Below are 9,864 nucleotides of genomic sequence, written 5' to 3'. Positions count from 1 at the left end.
CGTGTGTGCATGCATATATATGCATGTGTGTCTGTATGTTCGTGTATATGTGTGTGTGTGTTTACTTGCTCCGTAGCAGTGAGCACACTGAGGGCCTTGACCCTGACCTCTGATGTCCCTTCCCCACTGAAATGAACCAGACCTCAAAGAAATGGCTGCTTTGAGGACTGGGGCAAAGTAGGTTTGGGATGAGCCTAGAGCATCTTGTTATGCCAGAAAGAAAGGAAACGCTTAAAAAAAAGATGGGATCGTGTCACATGGGCCCAGTAGCAAGCTTGTTTCTTGTCATATATAGTAGAGCCGCTCCTGCCCTGTTTTGGTTACTATTTACATGGAATATCTTTTTCAGTCCTTTTACTTTCAGCCCATCTGTGTCTTTGGATTTAGAGTGAGTCTCTTGTACACAGCATGTAGTTGAATCCTGTTTTTTTATCCACTCTGCCAATCTTTTGATTGGAGCATTTAATCCATTTACATTTAAAGTAATGACTAATAAGGAGGGACTTCTGTCATTGTGCTGTTTTTCTGTATGCCTTACAGTTTTTTTTGTCCATTTCCTGCATTACTTCTTTTGTGTATAATTTTTTTGTAGTGAAATGTTTTAATTTCTTTCTCTTTTCCTTTTGTGTGTATTCTATAGCTGTTTTTTTTTTTGTGGTGAACATGAGAATTACATTTAACATCCTAAAGTTATAACACTCTAATTTGAATTTTTGCCAGCGTAACTTCAATAACATATAAAAACTCTGTCTTAATTTCTCCCTCACTTGTGAAAAATAGTTTGACAGGATATAGGATACTTGGTTGACAGTTTTTTTTCTTTTAGCACCTTGAATGTGTCAGCCCAGGGCCTTCTGGCCTCTAAAGTTTGTGATATGAAATCTTCTGATAATCTCATTGTGCATCTCTTGTATGTGACGAGTTGCTTACCTCTTGCTGCTTCCAAGAGTCTCTCTGTGTCTTTGAACAGTTTGATTGTACTGTGTCTCAGTGGGTCTCTGAATTCACTCTACTTAGAGTTGAGCTTCTTGCACGTTTATATTCATGTCTTTCATCAAACTTGGGAAATTTTCAGCCATTATTTCTTCAAGTAATTTTTCTGCTGCTGCTTCCTCTCTCTTATTCTGAGATTTCCACATGTTTATGTTGGTCCACTTGATGGTGTCCCACATATGCCTCAGGTTCTGTTTACTTTTCTTCCATCTTTTTCCTTTCTGTTCTTCAGACATGATAATTTCCATCATCTGGTCTTTGAGCTCGCTGATTCTTCTGCTGGCCAGATGTGCGTTTGAATCTCTAGTGAAGTTTTCATTTCAGTTATTGCTCTTATCAGCTCTAGTATTTCTTTCTGGTTTCTTTTCAGGTTTTTATCACTTTATTGAAATTTCCATATTATTTGTATATTGTTTTCTTGGTTTTCTCCACATCTTCTTTTAGTTCTTTAAGCATCTTAAAGACACTTGTTTTAAAGTCTTTTGTTTAGGTCCACCATCTGGCCTTTCTCAGTGACAGTCTCTGTTGATTTATTTTTTTCCTTTGAATGGGCCGTACTTTCCTGAATCTTGGTATGCTTTGTGATATTTTTGTTGAAAACTGGATGTTTAAATCTAATATTGTGGTAACTCTGTAAATCAGAATCTTCTCTATCCCCAGGGTTTGCTTGTTTTTGTTTTTGATTGTTGCAGACTATCTCTGTGCTGGGGATCAGCCTGAGCTATAAACCCAAGGTCTTCGTGGTCTTTTCTGAGCCTGTGGCTTTCTCTGGGTATGCGTGGTGGCTTTCTTAATTCCCCTGTATATGCCGTTGCTTTCGAAGGTCCCTAGTCTTTAATGTCTGGCTCCCAAAAGGAGAAAAAACAGCAAAATGAAGGGGGGTTGGTGCCAGCCCTTTACATCCTCTGGTAGTTGCTTATGCCAGACTAAAGGAGGGGCTTGCAGCCACAGGGGGTGGAGTGCAGCGGTGGCCACCAGCCTGTGTCTGTACCTCCGTGATCAGAAGCAGCAGCCAGTGATCAGAACACAAATTCTGATGTTTGGAAGACAAGTCCTTATTGCCCACCCTGGCATCCACGTGCTATGTGCAAGCTGTTCTCGCACCTCCTGCACTGCCTGCCATGGGTCTAGGGGTGGTGGATGGGTAGCTACTGCCCATCTAAGAGCTGAAATTGACCAAAATTAACTGCAGTTTCCCTCCCAAGTCTTTCCCTGGAAGCCACAAGCCTTCAGTAGACTCCAGAGGTGTGAAATAGTCTTATCAGACAGATTCTGCCTGTGCAGTCGTTGTCTAGATGGGAGACAGCTTCCCAGTGCTTCCTGTTCCTCCGTCTTCCCAGAATCCTCTCTCACACTCATTTTTATGCGGTTAACTAACCATTGTGGTAATAGAAATGAGGGTACTTTGCCACCTTGACTACCAGGTTTTACTCACTAGAACTGTTTTAAATTTTGTAACAGAAGGCCTTAAGGATTATCTGGGTGATTTTAAAAGCCAATTCCAACATATGTGTGCACTTTCCCTATAGAATTTCCTAGAGAGAGGTTTTATAACTTCCTAACTGGCCCGCAGCAAGTTCTTTAAGCCTCTGGCGTGTCTGACTGCCTGAGCAGCTGGCCTCGGCGGCCTCTCCGTGTTGCTGTGCTCCCAGGGTGCATCTTCCCTTCCCTCCCCTTTGTTCTCTTGTGTGTCACGAAATGTAAGCGTCTCTCTCATGTTCCTGATTGAACTATAGATTTTACAAGCTGTCCTTGAAATTGATCACTCATGGAAAAGTAATGTCCCCTTTCTTCTTTGTTTACCCAAACAAAAGAAACAAAGAAAAAAGTCTAAAAATCTAAAATCATATTCACAGAACACCTACCATTTGTAGTTCCACATGAAATCCAGGATTATTTTTCATAGATTTACGTAGGAAAACTTAGCTAAGAAACTATATCTCCTCACATAGTTTGTGAGACTCAACAGGAGAGCATGTGAAAGTTCTTTGAAAAGCATAAAAAGCTTGTCTTTTTTGAATCTTCTTTATAAAGCAGGAAAAAAAAAATACCAGGCTGTAGGGGGGAATGTAAAAAGTAGAAACCTGAAAGACTTGTAGTCTTTCCTACCCTGAGAGAAACAGAGAGAAATTCTTAAGACTAGCTGTCTAACCAAATATCATATATCATATATACTACATATTGTTCAATAGTAACAAAATCACAATTATTCATTGTGTTCTGCAACTTGATTATAAAGTGTCTAAAATGATATCTTACATTCATAGCATAGTTAGCGTGGTTTGTTTGAAAGGAGATCAAAATATGGCAAAAGAAAATACATCTCAATTTAATCAAACCAACTTTCAGTTTACTGTTAATATCTTAGTTGATAAAAATGTAAATGTATAGGAAATGTATGTTTCAGGTTATAATGTGAAAATAACTGAAAAAATTCCATTCTTTTTTCGCAGCATTAATGTAGATACTAAGCATAATTCTGTGTGTGTGTGTTTCTTTCAGGGCTAGTGGTGGGATTTATCCTGACCATTGCAAATTTCAGCTTTTTTACCTCTTTGCTGATGTTTTTCCTTTCTTCTTCAAAACTCACTAAATGGAAAGGAGAAACAAAGAAGCGTCTAGATTCAGAATATAAGGAAGGTAAAGTGAATTATGTTTGATATTACTTAAAATAGTAACCTTTGTTTCATCCTAAGGTATCATAAGTTTTTAATTAGAACATGTTTAGACTGTTGAAAGAGATTTTATATGAGAATTACTTTAAGTAGTAGCCTAATTTAATTTATCATTACTTCACCACAATAGTAAGTCACAGTAGAATTTTAGAACCACTAAAATCTCTCAGTAAGTATTCTAAAACAGTATGGTATGTGGGCAAAGGTACCATCCCACTTTTCGTCATTTTTAAAATTACAGTCATTTTTCTTAAAGTTTACAGTAAAAGTTCCTATAGCCACATGATTTTCCTTCCAGGAGGAAAGCTTTCCTGTCCTTGTCCTGTGCTTGTTTGTCTCCAGGGGGGCAGCGGAACTGGGTCCAGGTGTTCTGCAATGGCGCTGTGCCCACAGAGCTGGCCCTGCTGTACATGATAGAGAACGGCCCCGGGGAAATCGCAATAGACTTTTCCAAGGAGTACGCTGCTTCCTGGATGTGTTTGTCTCTCTTGGCTGCCCTTGCCTGCTCTGCTGGAGATACATGGGCTTCAGAAGTTGGCACCGTTCTGAGTAAAAGCCCACCAAGACTGATAACAACCTGGGAGAAGGTTCCAGTTGGTTAGTCTTTATTTAGGTTTAAGTTTCTTTAAATAGCAGAAATGAACAAAACCTCATGATTTATTGTGTTTCTTATTTGAGTCAAAATTTTAAGAATTTTGGTTAGTCTTCTTAATTGTAAAATTGCTGTAGGCTCTTAAATTGGTGGTAATAAATATTTTCAGGAAATGTTAGCAAGTTCTAGATAAAGAATACAGAAACATGGAGATTGACCCACAGACACATCAGTGGGAAGGGAAGAGGAAGGGAACTGGAGGATATTTCTTGAGGGCCCGTTAGGTGTTGAGCACTTTGGCATCTGTCTCAGCTCCCCATTGCCATTGTCGTCAACAGCTACTACTCCTTTTTTGTCTTTATCATCATCTCCTCCTCCACCTCCTCCTTTTCTTTCTCCTCCTTCCTCTCCTTCTTTTTTCTTCCTCCTCTTTATCATTATCATCATCGTAGCAGCTAACACTGAGCACCTACTTTGTGCAAAGCACTGTTGTAACTGCTCTACGTGGATGACCGTTTATACTCTTCTTAGTAGTCCTGTGAATTGGCTCTTTTATTATTTCCATCTTACAAACAAGGAAACTAAGGCATCAAGAAGTCAGGTAACTTCGCCACAGTCACATAGCTTGGGAGTGGCAGAACTGAGTTTGAAACCATGCAGTCTGGCTCCACTAAACCTTCCACTTCTGCTTAGAACGTCAGCAGTAGCTGAGGAGAGAAGACTGTTTTCTAAGTCGGCTGTGGTCTTTGGATCGCATCAAAGAGAACCTTTCTTTATAGTCGTTTTTGGTTAGATAGGTACCAAACTTGTTTGCTTTTCTTGACTTTGTGTGTTTGCTGATTGTTAACCAAATGATTTTATCCATTCTTCTTCTTCAGGGACCAACGGAGGGGTTACGATGGTGGGCCTCGCCTCCAGTCTCCTTGGTGGTACTTGTGTGGGCATCACGTACTTCCTCACACAGTTGGTTTTTGTTAACGATTTAGACATTTCTGCTCCCCAGTGGCCAATTATTGCATTTGGGGGTTTAGCTGGATTACTGGGATCAATTGTGGACTCATATTTAGGAGCTACAATGCAGTTTTCTGGTAAGAACATTACTTTATTATTGCAACTTATTGGTATATTAAAGAAATGGAAAACAGATACGGAAAAGAAAAAAAAAAAGATGTGACAATGAAAACAATCCCAGAGACACAGATTGTTGGACCAGGAAGGATAGGGCAAAGTCTTCTACGGTTTTGATTTTCTTATGCTTTTGTGTTAAATTAATTAGAAGAGAAGTAGTCCTGTGGAGCAATGAGCAGAAGCTATGCAGGGAGGCTAAAACAGTACCGGAAACAGATGCTTCTACTTATGGGACTTCGCCTAATCCCAGGAAAGCAGAACGTCGGGGATCAGAACATTATAATGCCCCTTCTTCTGTCTTCCAAGTCCATTTAAGAAATAAGTACTCTGTCGATCTGATGATATGCATATGATCTCCTTTTCTGTTGTGACATCCTATTTGCTGTCCTCCCTACTGAGTTTTAGTCTCACTCAGGATATTGGGAGACTTGGTCCCCAGGTTTTCTGTGCTTTGCTTCTGAGGCATTCCTGTCATGTCAGTATACTGGCATGTTCTGTTGGGTGTGTATTTGCTCCATACTCTAACCAACCGTGTTTTCTCCTTTGAGTCAGACACAAAGAGGCTGGACGTCTGGAGGAAGGTTCCCTGAGACACCCCTCTCCGTTCTGTTCGTGTCCCAAAGTAATCACCTGCCCTTCCACTCCCCTCTCCCCAGTCAGAATGTGTGTTCTTTCAGCTTCTTTAGTCTCACTGAGACACTGTGGAGGAAGCACTCTGATTTTAATTGACACTACACACGCACATAGAGACATTACACGTGTTTTTTAAAGAGTCTAGGTTTTCTTCTAAAGTGGGCTCTAACTGGGGAAGTTTCTGATCATATTGAGTGGGTTGAAAAAAAATGGCCTGTGGGGCAGATTAATTCACTCAGTAAATCTTGTGCCAGCACCTTACGGGGTCCTGGGTATCCATTCGTGGAGGTGAAAGAGTGGGCCCTACTCTCAGGGGCCTCAGGCTGGTCTTGGAGGGGAGCCATCTCTGCTTTCATGTCTCCCTTCTGCTTCTGAAGGGCTCCAGCAGTGTTGAGAATGGTGTTGGGGTGTGCCGAGCCCCATTTATTCAAAGAGGTCTTTTGTAATCAAGGATTCTGTAGCTCTCACCATATAGATTATCCACTAAAGTCATTTTACAAGTGGCTGAGAATCTTTCAAAGATTATCTCCTTTGGAGGAGAAAAGCTAATTTGTTCTTTTTTAAAATCAAGTCCTTTGGATTTTCCACTCCAGGTTTGGATGAAGTTACTGGCCTGGTGGTCAACAGCCCGGCGAGGGAGGTAAAGTACATAGCAGGGAGACCCATTCTGGACAACAATGCCGTGAATCTGTTTTCTTCTGTGGTCACTGCCCTCCTGCTCCCAACGGCTGCTTGGGTGTTCTGGCCCAGGGAGTGAACTTTATTTCATTTACAAAGGTTGGAACTGTGGTAAGTTCAGCTAAATTTGCAATTCCGAGTTTCATCCTAAGAAGAGTAACAGTAATGACACGGCGAAAATGCCAGCTCCTTCCATGTCCATCGTGATGGATTCCACATTTTCCTCTTAGCAGCTCCTCGTAACAGCTGCTATCTTCCTCCTGAGCGACGAGCACACAGACCGTACCCATATTTCCCTTCTACTCAGCAGAACTTCCTGAGCAGTGAAGCTAAAATGTCCCTGTATGTTGCTGTGCACTGAACTGAAAGCTCCTACTTGGTAGATAAAACTTTTGTTTTTTTAAACCAGTGTAGGGACTAAAAGGGATAAAATTTTAAAGTGGTCTCAGTTCTGGCGGAGAAGTGCCGCTGTGCCGATTGTTATATCTGTTTTGAGTGGTTTAAACCAATGAGTGTGGAGCCCGAGCAGGTGTGTCCTGCTCTTCTCCTGTCACTTGCATTTCCAGTCGTGAGGAGCGTGGACTTTGGTTCCCAGTGACCTGTGAGGCCTGCTCCATGTTTGTTCTTCCTTCCCCAGGGTTAGTGATGGAAAAAAACCAAATGTCTTTTTCATATGACAATTTAGAATGCACAAAAATATTTTTAAGTAAAAGCAAAAGAGATCTATCTTGTATCTGAAAAACGTGCACCTTACTATATATTTCAGTTGATCTCTGAGCAGCAATTATCTGAAATTTAAAATTTTTTAATATATTTTCTAGCTTTCTTTGAAATTTGTATAGGAATCTGGAATTGGCATCTTGAACAGTTAGAGTCACTGGGAGAATCCTTTTCATTTGCTCTCCTGGAAATTGCTGGAGACGCCATGATTCTCTGTTCTGCACTTCTGTGTTGTGCTTTCCTCTTCACTGCATCCCCAGCTCAGGTGCACCCTGCGTTTCACGATGACTCACTTTGTGGTGAAGGAATGTGATGTGCTGTGGAGTTTTTTACTGAAAGTATTTTGAAATATTTCTCATGATTTCTGTAACTTTCCCCCTGCCCCTTTTTCATTCTTAGAGAAATTGGGGGAAGATTCCATGAATAAGGCACCATCAGAGTGGATAAAGCTTAGAATACTTCATAGGTGACACTACTACAGTGACGATCTAGAACTGACATGGTTCAGGAAAAATAAAACAGTTGACACCCTTAATCCTTAAGCCAAGCAACTCAGTGAGTCTTAGCCATTGGTTTTCAACTTTGGGTCTATGTTAGAAACACTTGAGCACCTTAAAATAATACTTTTATCTGTGCTTCACCTCCAAAGATTCTGATTTATCTGGTCTGGGTTACAGCCTGGGCATTGTGACTTTTTAAAGCTCTGGCTGCCCCCTAAGAATCATGTAGAGAATTGTCAAAAGTACTGTTGCCAAGGCCCCTCTCTAGAGCAAGAAAATCGAAGGTCTGACAGTGAGACTCACGCATGGGTTATTTTTATAAAGCTCTCTGGGAGAGTCTAACGTTTAAACAGGTTGAGAACTACTCCATAAGAATATCCTAAAGCACTGTACCTAAAAGAGATTTCAGAAGAGTGACACTTTTCATTTCTGTGCAGACAACTGTTAGCAGCAGGGGGGTGAACAGCCGGTGATCATAGAATGCCTACAGCTGCGTCGCTTCCCACGTCATTCCTGCCTCGGTTCTTCATGCACTTGTTCTAGCAGAGCTTTGTTTCCTCTTTTCCTCGAGATTCATCCTCATGACGTACTATGGGACAAAAATATTTATTGGAACCATCTTTGAGTTTGGTAGAATCACCATATCATTAGTATTTTGGGGAAATACTGCTTCACAACAGTCCTTTATCTGGAAAACTAGGGATAGTCGTGTTTTGGAATCCAAGTTTGTCAGATTTTAGAAAAGTAAAATATTTTACTTAGAACTCCCAAAAGAGTCTAGGGTGGCACTCATTATCAAATAGACCGTAAAGAACTCAGATCAGGTCAGGTTTTGTCATCAAACTTAGGGAGAAACTTGTTGTTTTCAGAGCTTTATTGGGTATGAAAATTGTAGATAAGGAATTATGGCTTTTTAAAAAAAATCTTAGGTGTAGTTTACTGTAACATCCTTTATAATTGGATATTTAACTAGTTCAGCCTATTCTTCCTCTTTACTGAGTGAGCAGTTCATATAAAAAAACCTTTTCCTGGAAAGAGCTCCATGTAATAGTACAATAAAACAATACGTTCTGCCTGCCTAGGCAGCCGAGAGGTGTGTGCACCATTTCTTGTCATGCTGTTACACAGTAGAGCAAATTGTTTGTGGCTCAGGGCAGCTCCTGAGGGACCCAAAGACGTCAAGGAGTGGCACTTGAAGACTCATCAGATGGAGCCACCAAGAGAACGATGAGTCACTACAACCTTCTTAGCTTCTCTTGTTACTTGGGTTATCCTTCTCAGCCAAGGTGCATATATCTCTCTTATTTCCAGCTGCTATATATATGTATTACATATATGTGTGTGTGTGTGTGTATGTATATGTAGGATGTTGGCTTCAGGAATGCCAACCCCTCCCAACTGGATATAGACCTATTGTGGAGAAAAATCATGTGAGCTCAGGTATTGTGAGCTTTGCTGTGTGCCTGCAGGGTGAACAGCTGCTGCCGTTGGTGCACAGTGGGTATGCTGTGCCTGATCATCTGATGTTCCTCATGCTATCACAGTGAGAAAAACTGTATTTAGCCACCAAACTCCCAGGTGAATTGTGCATGTTTTGAAGATGAGAACACAATTACGCAGCTTATTTTAATCCCTTAATGGAGTATCTGTTGCCATAACTTCAAACAGTCCCAAACATTTAAAATATATGAGTGTTCAATATGTTTGCTAAACTGTTTTTACTCTAATCACTGTTTTCCTTAAGAGTTACTGAAAGTTGATAATCAGGAGCGTATTTCTGGAGGAAAATCAAAAATGAAAAAGCCACTGTGGCTACCTGAATTTCTGAGGACTGTGATGATTCCCTATTTCTCTATCATGTGACTCAATCTTGATGATTTTGAAAGTAATGTGAGGAAATGATCGTAGGAGTGAGGGTGGGGTCATGCTGGCAGACAGGGCTCCT

At 40.7% G+C, this 9,864-nt stretch overlaps 1 protein-coding gene across 3 annotated transcripts in view; it reads left to right on the top strand.

Annotated features, from left to right (window-relative positions):
- Positions 1–9,864, top strand: part of TMEM19 (transmembrane protein 19) — a 32,015-nt gene that overhangs the window by 10,465 nt on the left and 11,686 nt on the right. For 2 of the 3 annotated variants that reach the window (XM_046639540.1, XM_046639522.1), the window contains 4 exons: positions 3,496–3,633; positions 4,011–4,265; positions 5,139–5,348; positions 6,615–6,810. In XM_046639540.1, the coding sequence (XP_046495496.1) occupies positions 3,496–3,633; positions 4,011–4,265; positions 5,139–5,348; positions 6,615–6,778 (767 nt within the window). In that variant the 3' untranslated portion in view covers positions 6,779–6,810. The remainder of the gene's footprint in view (positions 1–3,495; positions 3,634–4,010; positions 4,266–5,138; positions 5,349–6,614; positions 6,811–9,864) is intronic. The other variant, XM_046639531.1, reaches the window with a different exon arrangement.

Source organism: Equus quagga, chromosome 1, assembly GCF_021613505.1.
Source record: "Equus quagga isolate Etosha38 chromosome 1, UCLA_HA_Equagga_1.0, whole genome shotgun sequence".
Lineage (NCBI taxonomy): Eukaryota > Metazoa > Chordata > Mammalia > Perissodactyla > Equidae > Equus > Equus quagga.
This window is presented reverse-complemented; position numbering and strand designations above follow the sequence as displayed.